Genomic DNA, 22797 nt, shown 5'->3' with positions numbered 1-22797 from the left:
GCCGGGTCCCAGGGAACCCTAATTTCGGTCTAACCAAGGCGATGCTCAACAGCCTGTCCCGATCCTCAGATGCTGCTGCTTGCTTTTTGGTATTTTGGGTGCTCTTAAGCAGAAACCTGCTGCCCTGTGTTGTCCTTCCAAGGATGGAGAATGGAGATATGCTTTGCACGGTGGCAGCCGAAGCCTTGCTGCATGCTTCTCCCCCTTGCTGTCCTCCCTGCCCTATGGGAGAGGCAGTGCTGAGTCAGGCTGTTTCTCCTCTTCCTGCTGATGTTCTTGATGCTCCTCCTTGGCCAGGTATTTGGTTCAATTTGGAGCGGGCTTGCTCTCCAAAATCTAGCTTTGAGATTAGGCGCCAGCCTTCTTGTCTGCATGGCAAAACAAGCTGAAAAAGGATGGGAGAAGAGAGGAGAGTGGAGAAAGCTCAGGAGGATGTGATGAAAGTTTCGGCCACCTCCAGGCAAACTGCTCTGTCCTCCTGCTCCCATAGTGGTATTCCTGGTCCTGCTCATGTCCTGATCCGTTGGCATGCAGGAATCACCATCCAAAGATGCCGAGCAGTCTGAGGATCTCCCATTGTGGGGACATCTGGAACAAGGCAATGAATTCCTGGAGTTTGCAGTGTGGTTGTTTGGTAGGTTGAGGTTTGGGAGTGGAATGGGGTGACTTAAACCACAGAAGAGTCACTTGGGGATGCTTAAACCTCTGTGCAGACAAACCTGGAGTTCCCTTGGTGCATGGAGATTTATCCCAGCTGTTTGAAAAAGCACCTTATAGGATTACTGGCTCAATAAGTATATGCACAGAAGAGCAACTCATTTATCAAAGCTCCCTAAGTAATTGCTGTTCATTAAGCATGGGTAACGTATGAAGATTAAGCAGCGAATCAGCGCTTGCCTTGAGGAATCAGAGTGATTAGGGTTAAGCAAGGCAGGGACAGGGCTTTGGGGCTGAGGAGGTAATGAGTGGGTCAGCAGGACACGTTTGGGCCACGCCGGGCACGCGAGGAGCGTCTGCAGTGGGAGCTGTGTGTGTTCAGCCCAGTGACACATTGCAGGGGAATGGCTGATACTGCGGCCATGGGGCAGAGCAGCTGCGGTTCCTGGTTGCAGAGCTGGGGTTGGTCCACCAAGATAGGGGGGAAAAAAAAAAAAAAAAAAAAAAAGAGAGAGAGACCCTAATTGCCTGTGTTACATTTGGCTGCTGGGTCCCATCTGAGCTGCTTGGAGGCTGCAGCAGGCTCTGGAGGTAGATGTGGGGCTGCAGCAGGCTCTGGATGTGAGGCTGCAGGCCATCAGTGGAGCTGGGTTGGTGGTGGTGGGTTTTGATCTCCCTGGGAGATGAAGCTGAGGGGAAGTGCTGCAGCTGTGTCACACACACTGGGATGAGGCACTGAGGCTGGGGAGAGAACTACACCCCATAATGAGGCTTGGTAATGGCTGGGGCTGCTCTCCAGCCTTACCCAGCTCCTATCCTTCCCCCTCTATCCACCTGTCCAGTGTTATATTTCCATTCTTAACCATCTCCTTTCACTCCTTTCTGTGCCTGCCCAGAGCTGTCCACGTCCCCTTCCTCCTTCCACCCTGCTGCCCCTTTCATCTCCTCTCTGATTTCTGACTTTATTGCAGGAGCAGAAGCTCTCAATGCCACCTAAATCGCTTCCCCCAGAAGAGACGTCACCTGCAAAGAATTTACAGAAGGGTTTGGAAGGCAGGATGGGACGTGCCCCAGTTTGCTTCGCGCTCAGGAAGGTTTCCAGCCCATCTGCTGCTCACGTAGCTTCCAGGAAATTTCAGGTATTGAAAAAAAAAAAAAAAAAAATAGGACTAATTAAGAGGTGGTGACATCATTCATTTCTGCTCCGGTGCTGCAGCCTCTTCCCTTCCCACAGTGGTTGGGTGATACTGTCTGTGCCCGGGGCTCTCCCCCAAGCAGCTGCATCCTATCATCTCCAGCATAAAGGGGTTTGGTTTTATCTTAGAAACCGCTGCTTTTGCTATCAGGTGAAGTCTGTGAACCTGCTTGTCTCCTTGGCTGTGCACCCCAGCTCGTCCCAGTGTCTTTCAGCCCACTCGTAAGCTGTGCTGGGAGGTGAAGGTTGCCTGGCTCTATATTACCCCGTCCTGTTATTTGCCAAATGGTTTCTCTTTTCTTTGTCCCTGCTTGTAAAAAGAACGTGAATGAGAGACACAGTGCAAGGATTTACTGCTTAGTGTTTCTCAATCCACACTTGCCCAAGTGAGTTTGTTCCTTTTAAGCAGCACCCAGCACCCACCACTCTGATTACGATCTGGCTCTGTGCTCTTGTGTCACTTTTAATTAGGCATTTTGTTTTTGCATTGTGTGTCATTTTCACATGGTTTGCAGCGTGAATGATGATGTATTGTGTTTCAGTTGGTACTCCGAGCCTTCAGCTGGTAATCAGGTTGTGAGGATATTTATGAGGCCGTGTACCTGTTTTGCAGCATTTAGGTTCTGAGGCTAAAATACATAGAGATCTTTATTGGGAGACAGAAGGCACCTAAGGCATCAGGGTGATAGCTGGTAGGAGGGCATCTGCATTGGGAATTGCAGAAATCTGCTGTTTTGCCCCAAAATGGGGATCAGTGGCTGGGATCAGAACAATCCCAGCCTGCTGCAGCTTCTCCCTTAAAATCAGCATTGCAGAACTGAGTTCAGAAATTCAAAGCAAGCCAAAATACCCCGATGGCACTGAGGCAGGATGGCTTTGGGGACGCCTTGTCTCTCTGCAAGGGCTGTGGCTCCTGCTCCTTGTGTTCTCAGGTGGGAGCCTCAATCTGGGATCAGAGCATGGCAGAAGAAGGGGATGGTGTCATGGCTGTTAGCACAGTCTGGGGCCACTCAGCTGCCAGGTCCCCAAAAGATCACAGTGGGAGCTGCTTATATTCCCTCCCCAGTGCCTCTTTGCCCCCTCACTTGCAGCTGCTTTTGTGCTTTGGCGGAGGCCCCATGCCCAAACCATCAGGAAAAAAGGCTCCATTTTACTTTTTGCCAGCCAAACTCAGTCTCTCACTTCCCACCTCATGCCACCAACACCTTTCTGGAAGCAATGCACAGCAGGTGTTCAGCCTCACCACAGCTTTCCTCGAGGCGCTTTGTCCTGCTGCACACTCCCTGCGTGGTGCAACGCTGCACTGCACGGGAGCTGCACAGCACAGCACACTCAGCTGCAGCTCAGTGCTGCATTGCTGCAAGGGGCAGTCGCTGCAGGCATGGCTTTGGTGCTGGGTTAGCCCCTGGGCTTTCCTCTTAGCACTTCAGCATGCTGTCAGGGGCCGCCCACTATCCTCAAACTCAGCAGGTCTGTAGCATGCGTGCTGCACAGACCCAAGTGAGCACAGCCTCATCCTCGGGAGGACACATTCTTTAGGATGCACGTGCAGCAGCCCCGTGTGTCTGCACGTGTTGGCATTTGTCAGGACTGGGTTGGTGCTAAGCCTAGGAGGAAGCCTGTAATCCTGGTGAAATCTGGTACCTGATCTGATTCACCCCGAGTTTAATTCCTGAGGTTAAATTCTACCTGGCTGATTCATGCCTGGTGAACGCAGGAAGCTGGGAGCCTGACTCTGCCTTGCACAGCCCCTAAGGTGTCTTTATATTGGCTGAAATTCTGCTCAACTCCTTTGCTGCAGCCGAGGGACCATGCAGCCCATGTGTCTGCAGGAGCAAAGCATCTTCAGCATCACAGGAAGCAATCTCACTCCTAGTACACGCAAAATAGTTCTTCCTTTTGCCCCATTTCTGCTCAGCTGCTCTCCTCCCTGGTGGCAATCGTGCTGATGGTTGAGGCTGGTTTGGGGTTTGCCAGGTTGGTTTGGGTCTGGAGAAGCTCATTCCGAGCAGCAGCTCCGGATCTGTACAGCACTGCTGATCCTGATATTCCCTCCCCTCCTACAGACCTCGTGTGAGACAGCGTGGGCATGCGGAGGTAATTCTGATCCTAATTACTATTGTCACCACCGAATGCATTGATTACACACGTTGCACAGGGCTCTGTGCAACGCCCTGCCCCACCTTCTGCTGCCATCAGCACCAGGGCTGGGCTCTGTTGGGTCCAAGGCTGCTGGTCCTGCACTTTGCTCTCACTGGAAAACATGACCACCAGCTGCAAAAGAACCAGAGGAAGAGGGGGAGAGGGGGTGCACCTTCATTTTGGAGTTCATTGGGAAGCTGCCACTTGGGAGTGTTGGGTTAAAAGTGGAGGCTGGAGTGTCATTATGCAGGGGTTTTGCTGTCTGGGGGATAAACGCGATAAATATATATAAATACCTCCCCAGCATGGCAAATGGGAAGCCTAAATCCTAGGAATTTCTGTGCGTGCAATACTAGGAAAAAGCACTTATATCCCTCTGAGAGCTGAACTGGCCCCTCTGTAGGCAAAGGTTATCGTCTCATCTCCGTGATTACAGCCGTAATAAAACACTCATAACCAATTAATCATTTGAATGTTATTTACCTTTGTCTTTCAACTGTGACTCATCCGTGGGGAGATCTTACCCCTCCCTTCCACCCGACCCCCTCTCCACCTTTGCCAACTGCTTTCAGCTTCTCTGCCTGACTTTCACAAAACTGCTCTGATGCTCCAAAAATTGGGCTGCAAGCTCCTGCTATGCGCAGTGCTGCAGCTCCACGTGGGAGATGTCCCCAGAGCTCCTCCAGGAGCAGCTCCCTCCGGAAACCCAACTGCTGCAAACTGCCCTCTGTAGCAGCACAGTTGGCCCCAGATCTGATGGTGTTTTTGCAGTCTTGTGTCCCAAAGATTTAAGCAAGTGCTGATGTGATAAGCGATGTGCTTAGGGAGTGGAGGGAGGTGGTGCAGCTCTGCCTCTCCCACGGACTTCCTGCCTGCAGGACAGCTTATCTGAAAAATACTGCACACAGATTTGTGTTGCTCTTCGTTATTTTTCTTCCTTAGGAGAGTTCGTTAGGCAACAGGTCTGTTTGGACAGCTTTGATTTTGCAAAAGGTTTCGGAATTCATAATTGGGGCCAGAGGCTGCCGAGCTGCTTTGTTCCTTGCAGCCACAGGGGTGCAGATGGTTGTTTGTCTTGTGGCAGCTATTAAGACACTCAGTCGTTGTTCTTAATTATGTTGTGCCAAGGGCTGTACAAACAAGGGTGCATGAGGATGGCTGTCATTTTGGGAGTCCTTAATCCCTCCTGAACCCGGAGGTGGAGGATCGGTTGGTGTCAGCTGGCGTTGTGCCACTGGCTCTGCCCAAGCTGTGTCTGAAGCAGAATTTTGATAAGGGCATTTCTTCTTGATGACTGTGCACGATCAATCCTCTCCATCCCCGCTCCATTCACTTGGCTCCAGTTACGATGGCATTATCCTTTAACCTAGACATGAATCAGGCCCACAATTCCCGTAGTAATGCAGAGTGCCATTGCACTGCGTTGCCTGCTGTGAATGGCGTGCTTTGCTTTGCAATTGAGTCAATTAAAAGAGGAAGACGGGGAGACCTCACACCACGTGCAATCTCGTTGCCACAGGCTGTGGTGGCAGGAATGGGTTGACCCAAGGAATGGACCAGCAGTGGGGAGAGAGGTCATAAGCAGCAGATAAATGTGCTGGGCAAGATGCAATTTGGGAAGGGCTAAGCGCTGATGGCTATAGGAGTATGGCTGGGAGGATGGCTGTAATTGCCCTGGGTTTGTGTGCTGCTCAGCGTGTGTTACTGGCTGAGATAGATGGACTCTGATCTACCCCAGCCCCTCTGTGTGCTGTGGGTGTATGCACAGAGCTCAGCTCAGCTCTACCACTGGGAAATGGAACAGACCCAGAGATGCAATGGGCCAGGCTCATAGCTCACATGTGATTTTCTGGGGGCAAAATGTGGGTTTTCCATTCTCTCCTGAGGTGTGCCATCTCCAGAAAAGCTGAGCCTAGCACTGCCAGGATGGAGAACTGCAGTGGTTTGTTTGTTTGTTTTCCTTCAGGCTTCAGCTGCGGGAGCGGCTCTCAACTTTCATGTAAAAAATTATCCGTGTAATTACGATTATACGTAATTATAGCTATATTTATACTTACTCCTTCATGATTTCTTGTAATCATAAGATCTCATAATTTGGGGGAGAGGGGAAAAAAACAGCTTCAAGTGCATGTTAAGGAGGCTGGAGAGAGAAGAAAGTCCATAGCTCAAATGCTTGCATCGTGCGTCAGGTGCGGGGAGCCGGAGTTGCACTGCTCTGTGTCCCCAGGACGGATCCCGTGGGCTGGGTTTGCTTGTTTGTCCTGGAGCTCATGGCAACGCAGCTCCCATAGCAGCAGCTGCAGTGCTCCGGGTGCAATCGGGGCGGGAGGTACACGGGGCTGCGCCGTGTGGAGCTGCGTCACTGTGCTGAGCGGATGGGAAATAGCTGGGGGGAGGACTGCAGGGGAAACAGCTGTTTATGGTGGTCTGAGGTGATCCTGGAGATGGCGGTGGGTGGGTTTGTGCTGTTATCATGCTGAGACCCCAGCATGAGAAAGACATAGAGCTGTTGGAGTGGGGCCAGAGGAGGACGTGAGGGATGCTCAGAGGCTACAGTGCCTCTGCTATGGGGATGGGCTGAAAGCTGGGGGTGACCCAGCCCTTGGGCTGCTCAAGGCCATGGAGGAAACCCTGGATAGCTGATGGAGGGGTGAGACCATGAAACCAGCCCAGGGCAGGAGCTGGAGCTGGAGGATCTTTGACATCCCTCTTGCCCCAACCATGCTGTGATTCTGTGCTGCTTTGATCTCGAAGGACCCTTCCAACCCAACCATCCTCTGCTTCTCTGATCTTGAAGGACCCTTCCAACCCAACCATCCTCTGCTTCTCTGATCTTGAAGGACCCTTCCAACCCAACCATCCTCTGCCTCTCTGATCTTGAAGGACCCTTCCAACCCAACCATCCTCTGCTTCTCTGATCTTGAAGGACCCTTCCAACCCAACCATCCTCTGCTTCTCTGATCTTGAAGGACCCTTCCAACCCAACCATCCTCTGCTTCTCTGATCTTGAAGGACCCTTCCAACCCAACCATCTTATGTTTCTGTGATCTTGAAGGACCCTTCCAACCCAACCATCCTCTGCTTCTCTGATCTTTATGGACTCTTCCAAACCAACCATCCCATCATTCTATGATTCTGCAATCTAAAAGCCTCTGGCTTTGAGCCACTGTGTTTCAGATAAAAGGAGGAACAGAGAAGTTCTGCTCCTGCAGTGAAGGCAGCAGCTTTTGGAAGCTGTGCTGTTAATGTGATGTTGGCTCTGCTCTGTGGCAGCTGGCTGTCACTCTGGGCAAGCAGGTGATCTTTCTGTTCCTGCTGGTCTTAAGATGACCCTGTCAACACTAAGTCTGCTCAGCTTTGTTTCAAGAAGGAGAGGTGTAGCTGGGAGATGCAGTGTAGCAGAGGTGAGCCCCACTGTAGCAGCTTCCAGTGCTGGTGGAGACACGGAGCTGTTAGAGCCACTGAGCAAAATTCCCATGTGTAAAACTGCATGAGTTCGTAGTGCAAATTGCACGAGCACGTGGCCTCTGCACCTCACCATGAGCATTGGAACAGAGAGGCCACAGCAGGAATTCGAGGTTTCCAAAAAAGCCTCTGGATTCTGAGAGGTGTGAGGGCTCAGTTTATCAACATAAGACCAAATGGGTGTGAGTTAACAAAAACAGGAAGATCGTATGAAGCTCAAGGGAACCGCTTCAATTCTTCAGAAATGGGCAGTGGCAGAATTAAAGGCATGAATTAAACAGCCTCGAGGTAGGCGTGGGGCCCCGGGTTACAGCAGGAGGCTGATGAGCTGTACCGAGGTACCAACCTCTGGAACGTTGAATCCTTTGAACCAGCAGCCTTCTGGAAAAGCTGCTTTCCTGTCATTGAGATTCTGTGCTGCTGAGCTGTGTCATTGCTTTGAGCTTTATTGCCCCAGTGACACGGAAAGTACAACTCAATAATCCTTCATGTGAATTAACCACTTTGTCTTGACGTGGCTTGTGTCTGTGTGTTCATACATCACACTGTAGATGTTCTCTTACTGCTCCCAAACCACAGGTGCTGCACAGGTTTCCTTTGGAGGTCTCTCAGTATTCGTAGCAATAGCTGAGGAGCTGCAAATGTTTATTGCAAGAGCTCCTCTAGGAGCCAGATTTTGGAGGAGAGTGAGCGGTGATCGCAGCATGGGGATATCACCACCAGCATGGCAGCTCTACGGCTGCAAGCACCAGCATTGGCATTGCGTTTGGGCATTGGTATAACGAATAACAGCCTGACAGTGTCGTTCTCTGATGGTCCCATGGGTGCTGTGTTGTGCTCTTGTACGATTGCCCCCACTTATCAGACCACCAAAACACTGCTCGTCGTCAGGATGCAAGCTCACTTATGAATGACTCACTGTTGAAGCACTTTGGAGCAGTAATCGCAAACTGGGACTGTGCTGTGCAAACACAAAACCTAAGGGCACTCCCAGCTCCAGAAAGCTTTCAAAGCAAACATTGCAGTCTAAACACACAGCAAGAGATAGCCCACGGATACCAACTGAGCGCGAGGAGACAACTGACCCACGTTCTTAAAGTGGTTTTGCTCATCTGCAAAGATTTCTTCCTCTTCCATCAGGATGTGGCCATATTTGATGGGGTTCTCCTGTGCTTTCAGGGCTGGAATTGAAAATTCGGTGTATTTGATGTAGGTTTTGTGGAGGGGTTTATCATCACCTGTGGCTCTTGTTGGTTCTGTGAGCGTCAGTGCATAACAGGGAGTTGGTTGGAGTGGGAAGGGTTGGCTTGTTGTGACCCTGAGCAGAATGGTCACAGGGTCCAAGCACTCAGTTCCCTAAAGGTTACTTAACCACTCCATACGGTGTCTTCTGTATCACCAGACCCCAATCCCATGGGGGTCATTGCATGGGTCGGAAATGATACAGAACAGTGTGTGGAAACTTGGGAAGGCCACCTCTACAGACTCATCTTCACCTACAATCAGTCGTGTTGCATGGTGGTAATTAATTAAATTAGAAAAATGGCTTTTTGTGGGTCTGGCCCTCAATAGTACAAAGCAGGGTGAAGTTCAGTTCTCTGGTTGCCTACCAGTTGTTTCCTCGGAGGTTGCTGGGAACAGGTTTGCCTTTATGACAGTTTATCTGGCAGAGGAGTTGTATTTTACCTGTCTGGATTGCTTTCTGGTTTGCATGCTGCCTTGTGCAAAAATCCCATCCGCTGATGCAGGGCAGCTGAGACTGGAAAGCAACCTCATAAAATGCACAGTTAGAGCTTGCTTTGTTGCAGGTTATTCCTGCCAAAGCAGGGCTTTTAAGTGGCACTCTGAGCTCCAACTCTCTTCCTCTTACAACAATCCAGAGGAGTTGCAGGAAAGCGGCCTCTCTGTGTGCTTGGAAGGACCTGAAGCCAAGTAACACAGCTGGAGACTTCTGCCTTGCAGGTGGCTGCATACAGATGCAATGAACCCTATTCTGTCTGCATCAGCCATCAGGTCAAGGCAGAGCTGGCTGTGTGGAACGTAGAAGCTTGCTTTGCACTCAGTGAATCTTATTTTTTGCTGCTGAAAGCTGAAGCAGCTCTCACGGCGCAGGGAGGGATCTCACCTCATCTGTCTCTGTCAGGCTCCATTTCTCATTCTGAAAAGAGAATTTCCTTTTGGTAGCTGGGATATGCAGCCAGCTTGCATTCTCCCCATGAAGAAGGAAGCACATACTTGGAGAAGGCTGTGGCCAGAAAATGGAGCCAGAGCTATCTCAGCGCCCTGATGAGAGGAAGATCTGAGGAGTGACACATTCTGGCCCGACTGGAGGATTTATGACCTGGTAGTAAAGATGCGTATCCCTTTAAAGTGATTAAAAAATGCAGAAGGCCTGTAAAACCATTTCTTGTGTCTCTACCACTTCTGCGTGGGAGCCCTGGAGTTTAAGCAGGAATCTGTCCTGCTTCCTCCAGTCAGGCTCGACCAGGCTCTGAGCAGCCTGATGGAGCTGTAGGTTCCCTGTTCATTGCAATGGATTTGGAATAGATGGCCTTTAAGGATCCCTTCCAAACGATTCTATGATTCCTTTTCAGTCTTGAAAAGGAGAGTATTGTTGTTGAGTATTTAAACCTGCAAGGTGCAACCCACCAAAAACACCTTTGTTTCAGAGCTAACAGGGGAAGGATGGCAAAAATGCTGCGTCCGGGGACAGCTGTGGCATCTCATGTTCTTCTGCACAGAGCAGGCTGGCAGGGCACTGTACGGTGTGAGCTGGCTTTGGTTCTTATCAAACTTGGCTGTACCTGAAACTGAGTTGAGACCCCTTATCTCCTCTCTGCTGCTGCACAGGGGGCTGCCTGCAATGCAATGAGTTAGAAATCAATGCATATTCCCCCTCTTCTCACTCCAGCATCCCCTCACGCAAGCAGGGAGGAACAGAAGCTTCGAGGAAATGGGGATCAGCCCTGTCCTGCTGCACCTCTTCTCTGCACGGAGGAGCCCAGTGCTTCACGTCCCTCAGCTGTGCTGGTGGCAGGGACACGGGGAGCTGCGGAACAAAAGCTGTGAGCACAGCACCGGGCGCCAGGTGTGTCCTGTCCCCCTTCCCCGGCCCTTCCCTTCGGGTTCAGCAGGTTGACGGAGGGTGGGAGGGCTGCCAGGCACACCCAGATCTGCAGGCAGTAAAACGATCCCTCTTTTGCCCTCGAGCCAAGCCCAGCTCTCCTAACGGATAAAAGGGGAAGCGAAACAGGAGAGCTCACTTGCTCCCTGCCCTGGTCTCCCAGCACAGCTACCCTCAGGTTTAAGGACAGGGGATACCGCAGGACCCGCAGCAGCCATGTCCCGCTCCGTCAGCTTCAGCTCTCGCTCCGTGGCCGTCCCAGGGGTCAGCCAGATACGGGTCAGCTCCGTCTCCTCTGTCCGTGGAGGCAGTGGCCTTGGCAAGGCAGGGGGCTTTGGCAGCTCCAGCCTCTACAACCTGGGCTCTGCCAACAAGCGGATCTCCCTCGGAGGCAGCAGCTCCTACAGCGTTCGCTCTGGATACGGCTATGGAGGCGTGGGGTTCGGTGGGGCCATCGCCCCCGGGGCTGGCATCCAGGAGGTCACGGTCAACCAGAGCCTCCTGACCCCCCTCAACCTGGAGATCGACCCCAACATCCAGCGGGTGCGCAAGGAGGAGAAGGAGCAGATCAAGACCCTCAACAACCGCTTTGCCTCCTTCATTGACAAGGTGAGGCTGGCTGCGCTGGGCTTGAATGCAGCCCTGACCCAAAACTCACTTAACGGGGTGGGGGTTCGTGATTGGGGTTGGGGTTTCACCAACCTGATATGATTTTCCTGCAGTCTAATAACTGTTATTAAATCTCTGCTGTCAGCAGAGGTTTTTGCTCTGCTTAGGCCAGCTTTGCACCCCCTTTACTTAGCTGGCATTGCAGCCCCACACGCACCAGCAAATCAGAGGGAGGGGGCTATTTGGAAAGGAGCTGACCTGGTAGAACAGACCTTTGATGTAAGTCAGGGCTTGCTGTGTTTGTTTGCACTGCCCTGTACCTCTGCAGCTCTGTTATCTCCCACCAATGGACTGGGGACCCTGTATTGTAAACCAGCTCTGGCATCCTCAAAATGTTAGGAATCCAGCTGTGGAGTTGGGTTTAATTGGCTGACACTGTGATCTCTGAGTGGTTTCTCTTACACGTCAGGCAAGCAGAATCTCCTTATCTTTAATTCAAACAAAGCCTCAATCCTGCAAGGCAAACCCCAGAGCAGCCATGCTCCCTCTGGACTTTATCACCCTTTAAAGAATGTAGGTGCTTTTCATCCACACGGTGCATCCTTCAGATACCATCCACAGCACACGCATCCCCCAGCATCCCAGCTCTGCAGTGTCAGATTCCCCCCCTTCCCCATCCTTTCACAAATGACTCCTTGGTTTCTCGGCAGGTCCGGTTCCTGGAGCAACAAAACAAAATGCTGGAGACCAAATGGAGTCTGCTCCAGGACCAGAAGACCACCCGGAGTAACATCGTCCCCATGTTTGAGGCGTACATCAGCAACCTGAGGAGGCAGCTGGACGGGTTGTTAAATGACAAAGGGCGTTTGGAGGGTGAACTGAGGAACATGCAGGATCTTGTTGAGGATTTCAAGGCCAAGTAATGTATAATCCAACCGTCTAACGGTATAGCTGAACAGTTAGATTGGTAGAGGTGTCCCCAGCTTTTCTGCTAGGGAGGGCGATTTGTTTTTTTGCTCGGTGTCTGTCCAAGGAAGCTGCCTGGGTGATGTGGTGCTCCTGGCACCTTGCTCTCACATGCTCCATCCCCATGGCTTTGCTTTGCAGCCTCCTCAGGGATCGATTCTTACTTTGGGTTGGACTGTCTGGGTCTGTAGGAGCCCCATAGGAGCTCTGCAGGTTGCAGGAGGTGGGTAAACTGCTTCTTGTTCCATGGGGAGGCAATGGAGCAGATGACTTGCATTATTTTTTAGCAGTTTTTCTATCCGAATCACTTGCTTGTGAGGAGTGCTATCAAGAAAGTAGCCTTTGTGCCCAGTGCAGCCCTACAGGGAAATGCCTGAAAGGAAAGAAAAGAGGGGGCTGGCAAACTGGATCAAGCAGGAACTGACAGCAAACATCTGATAATCCCCAGGGTGTGTTTAGGGAAAGTCAATAGCCAGCACTTCCCAAGGAGGAGCATGGGAATGATGTTCTCCCAGCTCTGCTCAGTTACTCACAGTTGCACTGTGTTTCTCTGCACGGCAGCAGCAGGGAACTGGTTTGCACCCAGAGGAGCTGTAGCCCTAATTTTAGCTGCATATCACACGAATACAAGGTGCACAGGTGCTTATTTATTCCTCCCACTGAGGGGTCCATGCTGGGGAGCAAAACCCTATATGGGGAGGGAAGCAGGAATTAGGAGCCTGAGGTGCTGGATTGGGTAACTGGAATTCAGGACCTGTTTCTCCTCATTCGTATGAAGAAAATCTCATCTCCTGAATCAAATACCTAAAACATGAGTAGCCCCTTATGTGCCTGTTGCCTCATTTTCATACACAGCCATTCCCCACCAATATCTCAGGTAGGGGAGGAGGTTGATATGCACCAGGCTCCAGGGGATGCAATTCGGTCCCTTATTTGGTCACTGCCTTGACTCAGGGTGTGGTTCAAAGTAAGCAAGGGCAGGAATGCTCTGGGTAGTGCTGCCCACGTGGCTCTGTGTGGGCTGTGCTGGGTTTTCCGTGGGAGTTACGGAGAGCACTGAATGATTTGTTGCAAATAGAGCTCAACAAACCATTCTATAAAAAATGCAATTGGTGCTGTGTTATATTTTATTTTGTTTGTACACCTCTCTGATTACCTCTGCTAGAGGCCGGGCTCTGATTCCTTTCTGCTATGCATATGCAGCACAGGTGCAGCGCCCGTGTTGTGCAGTGCTCTGCAATAGCAACGGATGCAGTTCAATGACCTCCAAAAGGACAACACCTGCTTATACCAGCATGGATGGGCAAGCTTCCAGTGCAAAGCACTAGGAGTGTTACCTGAAGGCTTAAAACTGAACTAGCTCAAACTTTGGAAGGCAAATTGCAGTGCTAGCCATCCAAGGACTGTGCCAATAGTACAGAGCTCTAACTTTGCCAGCAGCCGTTCCAAAGCAGCTGGTTAAAGTGGTTCCTGCTCTAGTTTTGAGATGACTTACAGGATCCACACAGCAGGTTCTTGCTGTCTGGGGTCAGCAGGTTGGCTGTACACAGCTCTGAAAAGCAGATTCTGAGAGCCAGGCTTGCAGGTGGTAGAAAATCTGTGAGGCTAATCCATAAAGCCAATGCAGCATGATTTATGTCTGCTGAGAACTGAAGTCATTGCACCTCAAGTCAGACACTTAAAGAAGGGATGTGGCCACTATTAGAAGCCTGTGGGGCTTTAGAGCAGAGCCACTCTGTGCAGAATAATTGCACTCAACTCTTAGGTGTGACTTGCACCTGCACAGTGTGCTTGGATGCCTGGAGTAAGGAAGTACAGAGTGAGCAGAGCTTTAACAGCCCCTTGATCAGTGCAGATAAATGTGCTGAATGTTTGCATCTCTTCTGCATTTTTATTTATTTGTTCTCTCAGTGGCTGAGGGAAGGAGCTGAGAGCCTCGGGACGCAGAGCACAGCAGGCCAGCACTGGGCTGTGCATGAGTGGGGATAAGGAGCAGAAAACTCCCTATGTGCAATGGGAAAAAAAGTGGGAGAGAAGTGCTTCCCAGCTTAGTGGTGGTGGCAGTGTGGACCAGAGCAGCTTTCAGGCATCAGTTTGTCCAAACAATAGCTTTCAAACGTGGCACCTTCAATGCAAAAAATGTAGATCCTCAGTGGATCACAGCAGCAAACCTCTGCCTGTGACTGGCTTGCTTGGGTAATCACAGGCTGGCAAAGTGCTTCAGAAAGGGAGAAATGGGGAGAGAGAGGGCAGAATTGGGTAACTTTTCACTGAGACATTGCTTCCTTTTACCCAGGCTCTAACTGCTTCCTTCTCTCCTGGCAGATATGAAGATGAGATCAACAAGCGCACGACAGCAGAGAATGAGTTTGTGGTGCTCAAGAAGGTGTGAACCTTGAATATTAGCTGGGTCTGATCAAACCTGGGTGCAGCCCTTCTCCCCCTCCTGCTCCTCCAATCCCTTTGCTGCTGTTCTGCCCGGATACCCAACTTCAGCTCTCATTTCTGCTTCTATGTGAGCACCAGGATCGCTGTAGGAACAGGGAAGGAGAAGCAGCCCCTGTGCATCTCACACGTTATGGCTGTATATTTCTTTAGGTTATCTTTTCCTGCCTTGACTCTTAAAACCTAAAAAGTCAGAGAGACCATAAGGCCCAGTTTCCATGGTCTGTGTGGTCCAAACTGTCACTGGCTGTGCAAACATAGGTGCAGGCACAGTCCTGGGATCACTGAGTTGAAATGGGTGATCCTTATGGATCCCTTCCAACTCAAGGTATTCTATGAACCCTGCAGAACGTACAGGGACCAGCAGTTCAGCGCACCCCTGGATAACTTTTAGGGCATGCTGGGGGGGTTGAGGGTTTGACGATGGTGAGCAGGTGATGTGGGGAACTTGCTGGGTGCACGGCTGCTTTTGAAGCCAGCAAAGTCTGGTCTTGGTCACCAAAACTCCATCAACCTCACTGGATTGTCACTCTTTTAGGATGTGGATGCTGCCTACATGAACAAAGTGGAGCTGGAGGCCAAGGTGGATGCGCTGACGGATGAGATTAACTTCCTGAGATCTCTCTACGAAGCGGTAAGGCCCTTCTGCTTCCTGTGGGTGCTGCAGTGCAGTACCACTAATGATGCCTGAGGGCATCACAATGCTGTTGCCAGAGATAAGAAAGGTAGTGGAGGGACCAAGCAAGCAAAACTGAGCTGCAAGTGAAGTACAGGTTCTGTGAGCTCTCGCAGTAGTTTTTCCTTGTCTGGGATGCGAGTTGGTTTTGTTGCAAACACAGCTAGGACATGCTTTAGTTATTTATGCAGTTAGTGTGAAAGCAAGGAAAGCAATGCATTATACTCAGTGCTGAAACACTGATGTGTGTGTTTGTGTGCTGTCTGAGAAAGAGAGAAAGGAAAACTCCTTGTCCCAGACTCATTTATCTTCGGCATCATTTACAAGATAAGAAAGTGATGCAAGCAGGCACATTGCACCCTTGTGTAAGATGGTGGAATTTGGCCCTTTGCTGAGAAGCTGATGCTGAAGTTTCTTAGGCCAGCACTTCATGCCGAGGTCTTATCTCAGGAGAGGAGTCAGCTAACCTTGCTCTTAACCTGGGAGTGATAACAAGTGGCTCCCTTTCTGCTGCTGTGCTGTGCACAATTGATGTGACTCAGTTGGTTTCCTTTTAATTAGTGATGGTTTCAATGAACTTCTATCTGCTTCCCTTTTCTTCTCAGATTCTCTCTGTAATTGGCTTCTAAAAGAGAGGCCCTTATCAATGATTAATAGTGTTGTTTTTAATGCGACTGGCAGGAGCTTCGTGAGCTGCAGGCCCAGATCTCTGACACCTCTGTGGTGCTGTCCATGGATAACAGCAGAAACCTGGACCTGGACAGCATCATTGCAGAGGTCAAAGCACAGTATGAGGATATTGCCAACAGGAGCCGGGCAGAGGCTGAGTCCTGGTACCAGAGCAAGGTGAGTTTTGGGAGAGAGAAGGGCAGTAACAGCTTCTATTATTCCGTCTCTCCTACATATGATGAGTGTGGAGAGGTTTCAGCCTGTGGTGGGCTGCTGGTCTGACTCCATCCTTCCTTGTGTCGCAGTTCGAAGCGCTGCAGGTCACTGCTGGGAAGCACGGGGATGATCTGCGCAACACCAAGAATGAAATCACAGAGATAAACCGTGTGATCCAGAGGCTGCAGGGCGAGATTGAAAATGCAAAGGCCCAGGTGAGGAGCTGCCCTTGTTCTCTTGCTGCAGAGCAGTGGGTTTATCAGCAGCGGGTGGACCGGGAGACAAAGCTTAAGGCAGCATCTGTTAGAAGCAGTTTGGGATAGCTGCAGCCATCATCCTGGAAGACATCAGTTCTGCAGGAGGAGAAAAAAACCACAAATACGGTGCTGAAAAGGAGCTGAGCTATAGAGTCCTGGGAGTGCAGAAATGGGGAGATGCAGAGCCCTTTCCAAAGGGCAGCGCTGAATGCAGCAACCTGCTCAGCTGTGCTCAGCTGCACACGTTCCTTGTGCCATTTTGCTGCTGGGATCTTTGTCCACTCCCTTTTGTGCAGAAGGGAACACCATGTTTGAGCACACAAAAGGATTTTTTAGCTGTATGGGAGTTCTGTTTGCTTTCTCCAGAGGCGGTTATCGCTTTATCAGTAGAGCTGGTGAGAGCCAGAACAGTGCATGGCTCAGACCGTTTTGGGGCTGAAGGTTGGCTGTGAACAACCAGCAGTTCACAGGCTGGAGATAAGCCATTGTGATTCATCCATTCATGTTTATTTGGTTTCAGGGCAGGGATGTTTCCACATACATTTACCAGCAAAAAGCTGACCCAGTGCAGCTCCCTGAATAATGAATGAGAGTATAAAACATATGTTCACTGTGAGCCCTTCCTGCCAAACACGAAGCTCTCTGGGTGTGCAAAGGACACTGGTGGGTGTGCATTAGGCTGCCAGCTTGATGTACCCCCATAGAGATGCTTTTTGGGGTATGTGCATTGTTTGTTAATTGCAGGTCTGCTGCAGCCCATGCTTGCCTCACATCAAAGCTTGCTGGAGATCAACTGGCTGTGAATGAACTCTGGGGCATAAAGAGGGAAACCCAGAGCTTGCATTAACCCTAACTGTAGGGTTGTTGTGTGCAGTGTGGGTGGTCAGAGAAACTGAGGGTCAACTGAAAGTCCTCTGAAAGTGTAATTGGTGCTGAGAAGTAGGGTCTGATGAATTGCTGTTCAGAATACAATGTCCTCGAATGAGGTGAGCTTCCTTCACAGGCTGATCTCCCTGTGGTGACCCAAAAAATGTGTAGGCATGAGTTTGTATGGCTTTGGAAGGAGCTTTCTGAGCTCTGCAGAACCACAGATGGACTGGCCTGTGCCAGAAGTCCATGGGTGGTGAGATCTAAGATGCTCTGCTTTGTCACTGCAGCGTGCCAAGCTGGAAGCTGCCATTGCTGAAGCTGAGGAACGTGGTGAGTTGGCTATCAAAGACGCCAGGACAAAGCTGGAGGAACTGGAAGCTGCTCTGCAAAAGGCAAAGCAGGACATGGCCCGGCAGCTGCGTGAGTACCAGGAGCTGATGAACGTCAAGCTGGCCCTGGACATTGAGATTGCAACCTACAGGAAGCTGCTGGAGGGCGAGGAGAGCAGGTGGGTTCTGCCTGGGGAGTTTACATTCATGAAGGATCCAACCCTTTGTATCGTGGTGACATCATGAGGGCCCAGTTCCAATTTCTAGAAGGAAACACGGAAGAGAAAACTTTGCATTTTAAACTGATTTTTGGTTCTGAATATGCTTTGGCCATAGAGCCAAACTGTCAAGATCTGGGGAAGAGTGGATAGTTTGATGAAAACATACAAGGAAATAAGTGCTGCTTTCCGTTGTACATTTGAGGACGTGGAAGAAGATTTCCAAGTGGCTTAAATTCCCATAGAATTAAGCCACAGTTCTTTGTGCTCTGTCAGCACCTCCCCTCCAGGTGATAACAGAGCTTGTAAATGTAGGGCCAGAACAAAGCGCTGGATGGCACACTTATCTTGTCTGAATTATTTACAGCAGCAGTAATAACTCACTGCCATTGTCTTCATCCCCAGCACTGAGGCCCTGGGGGAACACTGAGTAATGCAGAGTCTAACCCGTTCTCTTCCCTTTTGCCTTTGTGTTTTTCTGCTCCAACAGGTTGGCTGGCGATGGGGTTGGCAGCGTCAACATCTGTGAGTTAATTTTATTATTTATAATAGTTACTCTTATAGTTTCTAGGGGAAATGCAGATGGGATCAGCTGGGTCTGCATGCTGGAGCCTTGTAGTGCCCTGCCTTAATTAACCCCTTCTTAAATGGTAGCCCCCCGGGACAAAAGTTGATAGTGCTGTTGGCTCCATGGCAGATTTCAGTTCTAACTCATCTGTACAAATGGGGGAATGAATGAATGAATCTGTGTGAGTGTTAAAATGGGGGAATATTGACTCCCCCTTGCCCTGTCCCCTTCCTCCCATTTTTGTACGGAGAAAAGTGCACTAAAAAGAAAAGTTGAGAGAAAGATAAGAGCCTGCATTAGAAGCCAGCTGAAAGGTGATGTTGGAGGGTGTCTTTCCACCTTGGGAAGCACTGGTCACTTGCCTTACCTGCGTGCTGGACATAAGCAGGTGTCTTGGAGACACTGCTCTTAACCAGTGAATCTGCTTTTCATCCATTCACCTTCTTATTGCTGCTGATGGCTGTGGGCATGTCTGGTGCACCACGAGATGAGCAGAATGTATTTCTGATACTGTGTTTATGGTACTGGGTTCCCCATTCTGCAGGAGGCCCTGAGCCATTGAGTGATGAATGGGGGAGGGGGGTGCAACTCCCCCTGCACGCACAGCTGGTACATGCTCTGTGCCAAACTGGAGCAAGATATTTGTGTCCTGGGCGTTGTGTTTAGCAGGTGGTCTTAGGAAGCTCTCATCTGTTTGCTGAGATTTAAAAATGCCCTTTCTGAGAAGGGGGCCAGGCTGGGTTTTGCTGTTCCCCAATGCTTATGGTTGCTTTGCTTCTCTCTGCGCCGCAGCCATGGTCACCTCCAGCGGTGGTGGATCCAGTGGATTCCTGGGAGGAGGGGTCCGTGGAGGCCTTGCCCTGGGAGCAGGGATGGGCAGCGGAGCGCTCGGCTTCTCCTCGGGAGGCTCCAGCAAATCCTACACCGTCACCACGACCTCATCCACCAGAAGCTTCAGGAAGTAAAGGCAGGAACGGAACCCAGCGGTACCCACGACACGGGAGGAGGGAAAACACAGAAAGAGAAGTTTGGTTGCCTTTCGTAGGACAAATTGGCTGCAAAATTTCTGCAGTGATGAACGAATTGGAATAAGATATACCAGAGTACCTGACCCTGCTGCGTCACACCTAAGGCTTGACCCTGTACTGTTGAACTCAGTGGGAGCCATCCCACTGAGAGCAGGTTCAAGCCTGTAGGGTGAAATTCCTCCAGGGAAGCGGGCAGGTTAATGCTTTTGTTACTTGTATGCTTGGTACCCCTGCTCAGGGCTGGCTTTCACCCTTTGAAGGGCAAAACAATCATTGTGGCAAGCTTTTCCACATTTCTGCTGTGGTTTTACAGAAGAGACCAGATTATCTCCCTCTGAATATGATTTGGAAGACTTCATTCCCTTGGGCTGCTCAGAAAGTGCCAGCCCTGACTGAGATTTCAGTCTGGGGTTGTTTTCTTAAAATATACCAGGAAGAAAATGGTGAAACTGCTTTGGGTTTCTCCTTATGTTCTTTAGAAATTGGCTCAGAAATGGAATTGAACAATGCTGGTCTAATGGAAGCTAATTTCTTACTGAAGGCAATGCAGACAGATCTCCTTTATAGGTTCTGTATAACAAAATAACTCACAAACTCGTCCTTTCTGTCTTCTTAACAGAAGCCCAAAGCCTAAAGGGTATGGAAATTGCTTAAAATTACAAGCAGCACACTGAAATGGGAGATAACACTCCCCACCCTTGGGTGCCTCTGTTTACTACCCTATATTGCAGAGCATTACTAGTGATATCCGGGGTCTCTCCTACCACTGGGAAAAAAGCGTGTTTTGTTGATGCTTCATTACAATAACTCCTTGTTCCTGCCAAAATGAGTCTTCAACCTAAACACGCCGGGGAAAATAGTTTGTTACTGCGGTAGGAAGAATTTTTGAATAAACAAGTCAAAGAAACTGCATGGAATTGTTGCATTGCGTGCTCTGCCGTGTCCTAGCAGCGTATCTCTGGTTGATGTTTTATACCTTTGTGGTCTGGGAGTTTGCCATGAGGCCGTTAATAAAGTTGCCCTGCTGTGTGCTTCTTCAGTCCCAGCTGAGTTCCTCGTGTGTTGCTGCTTAAGAGCCTGGAGAACCATCCCAGTCCTCGCCTCCCTCCAGGCTGTGTCCCTTGGAGCAGTGCCACGCTGTGGTCGGGATGAGGATTTGGGGTTGCTGCCTGCAGTCTCACCCATGGGTGAATTTATTCCCCTGCTTTGCATTGGGTTTGGGTGATGGGACTGGTTTTGTTCCCTCAACTTGGCTCAGCCCAGCCCTCAGCACAACTGGAACCAGTTGGGACCGACCCCTCTCTGAGCACCGTATGCTGAGCAGAGAGGAGCCAAACTCTGGGAGAAATGCTTTGCTTGCAAGCAGCCAAAGCTCAGCAAAATGAATCTGCACAAGGACAGATCCTTGCTGCTCCTTTTGGGGCAGCACAGGTGAGCAGTGTGTGCAGATGTGGGGTGAGCCCCCAGTGCTGAAGGTGTCATTCCATGGGATAGAAATGGGGCCAGGCAGAAATTCTGTAGTCAGTGAGAAAAGCTGTTTCCTGCAGCACCACGGTGGCTATGAGACCATTAAAGCCTGGGAGATGCTGTGCCTGTGGCAAACCCTACTCTGTCATCCCAGCCCACTGCATGAGTGCAGAGCTCAGGCTGGGTGTGTGGTTTTACAGCACACGTGGCACTAATGCAGGGAGGGCAGCTCCCCGTGTGCCCAGCAGAGCCGTGCTATCAGCCTGGCACACCCAGCTCACCTCTTTCTTGTCACAGCCGAGGGAGTGAAATGCAAAAAGAAATCCCCTGGAGTGAATGGAAACAAAGGGCTCAAAGAAAGGCCTTGCCCAGATGGTTTTTGGGCAGGGGAAGCAGCTGCTTGCTGTCATTTGCATGGCTCTGTGATGCCTAATTGGGAATGGAGGCTCTGTCTCTGCTGTTGTGTTGTGTGCAGTGATGATCTGGGAACAGGGACGTGGGAGGTGTGGCTGCAGCTCTCCCACATCACAGAACAATGCTCACTGCTGGGGAGATGGGGATCTGCACCCTTCAAGTGCTTCGTGTCTCTGTGAGGCCATGGGGATGGATGCACCTCGTGTTTTTGGTTCATTCCTTGGGTCTGGTTGGAATTTAACCTCTACTTATTAAATTAGTGCAAAGCCAGGTGTGTCCTGAGCCTCCTGTTGCATTCAGGAGCTGTAATTCAGGAACAGCTTTGCAGTGGGTGAGGTGTTTGTTTGCATTTCCAAAAGGAGACAGGTGTGACCCAGCGCCCACCGCAGCACCGAGGAGGATTTTTTTTTGGCCTCTTGTTTTGCAGCAGTGATTAAGATGGATAATGAGCATCTGAAATGTGCATCAGGCCTCCACCACCTGAGCTAAGGGTGTTCCTGGGAGCTGAGAGCTGGGAACATGCCTGGTGCAAGTGCTGGGGCGGCCCCAGCAGCTGCTATGGGTCCTGGTGGAGCTGTGAACTGGGACTCAGAGGACATGGAGCACTGCAGGCTGTTGAGTTCTGCAAAGAGAGGAGTCAAGGGGAAGATGGAGCCCAACGGGCAGCAAAAGAATTGCAGAGGGAATCTCTCCTTGGATGGGTGAGTCCTCTGATCCACGGAGGGGCACTTCTTTGTTCACCCCCTGGGGAAGGGTGATACCAAGTTTCCCCTCCCAGCCTATTGTCCCTGTCGTTGTGATTGGGGCAGGGATACAACACAGGAGGACATCCATCTCTCTGCACACAGCTGTGTGATTAATTACAGCCTCCCACAGTACACCTCAAAGCCCTTCGCTGCTCTTAAAATCAGACATCAATGCCTCTGCCCCCATGCCAGCACATTAATGGCTGGACAGGATGCTCCATGCAAATGCCTTACACATCTTAAAGACCTCCAGCTGACTTCGTGGTCAGTAGGGTTTGCTTTTTCCCTACTAACTGGAATACAATAAAATCTGGCTGCTTTCTGAATATAAAGCAGTGAAATGGTTTTTTTCCTTCTTCCAGCTTTGCTGGTGTCTGTGTAAGTGTACATCCAGGCTATCTGCTGCAGCTCAGGGCTCTGCAGCCTCTTCCTCCTGCTTTCTGTGGGATAAAATGCATAACATTTATGTGCATTTATAATATTTAAGTATACTTTATAATGTAATTTATTTCATTCTCCAAGCCAGTGCTCCTTGGAGTGTTTCTGCTGCTCTGCTTGCTCTCAGCCCTTCTGTTTCTCCCCTCCTCTGGTGCTCTCTCTCCAGCAGCAGACACCAGGATGTGGCTGTGGATGTGTGTTGCTGTAACAACAGGACTGAGAGCTCTGGAGATGCATGCTGTCCACAGGCAGCAGAGGGGTTTACAAAGGAGGTAAGTTCTGTTTTTCTCTATAGGGA

The 22797-nt window shown here is 50.4% G+C and overlaps 1 protein-coding gene across 1 annotated transcript; it reads left to right on the top strand.

The window, feature by feature from the left end:
- Window positions 1-10688: 10688 nt before the first annotated feature.
- Window positions 10689-20479, top strand: LOC100545322 (keratin, type II cytoskeletal cochleal). Its single transcript, XM_003205997.5, has 9 exons — window positions 10689-11192; window positions 11903-12111; window positions 14484-14544; window positions 15142-15237; window positions 15961-16125; window positions 16254-16379; window positions 17579-17799; window positions 18329-18363; window positions 19199-20479. The coding sequence occupies exons 1-9, from the start codon at window positions 10800-10802 to the stop codon at window positions 19369-19371; spliced, it is 1479 nt and encodes a 492-aa protein (XP_003206045.1). The 5' UTR covers window positions 10689-10799; the 3' UTR covers window positions 19372-20479.
- The last annotated feature ends 2318 nt before the right edge of the window (window positions 20480-22797 follow it).

The sequence above is a fragment of the Meleagris gallopavo genome, chromosome 31 (genome assembly GCF_905368555.1).
Source record: "Meleagris gallopavo chromosome 31, MGAL_WU_HG_1.1, whole genome shotgun sequence".
Classification (NCBI taxonomy): Eukaryota; Metazoa; Chordata; class Aves; order Galliformes; family Phasianidae; genus Meleagris; species Meleagris gallopavo.
Note: the sequence above shows the minus strand (reverse complement) of the source record. Positions and strands in the feature narration are given on the sequence as shown.

Excerpts from the sequence above, each read along its gene's own strand:
- LOC100545322 (XM_003205997.5), top strand. The coding sequence starts at position 10,800 with ATGTCCCGCTCCGTCAGCTTCAGCTCTCGCTCCGTGGCCGTCCCAGGG. Across the intron at positions 15,238-15,960 it reads TGAGATCTCTCTACGAAGCG|GAGCTTCGTGAGCTGCAGGC; the intron begins GTAAGGCCCTTC and ends TGCGACTGGCAG. Across the intron at positions 16,380-17,578 it reads TTGAAAATGCAAAGGCCCAG|CGTGCCAAGCTGGAAGCTGC; the intron begins GTGAGGAGCTGC and ends TTGTCACTGCAG.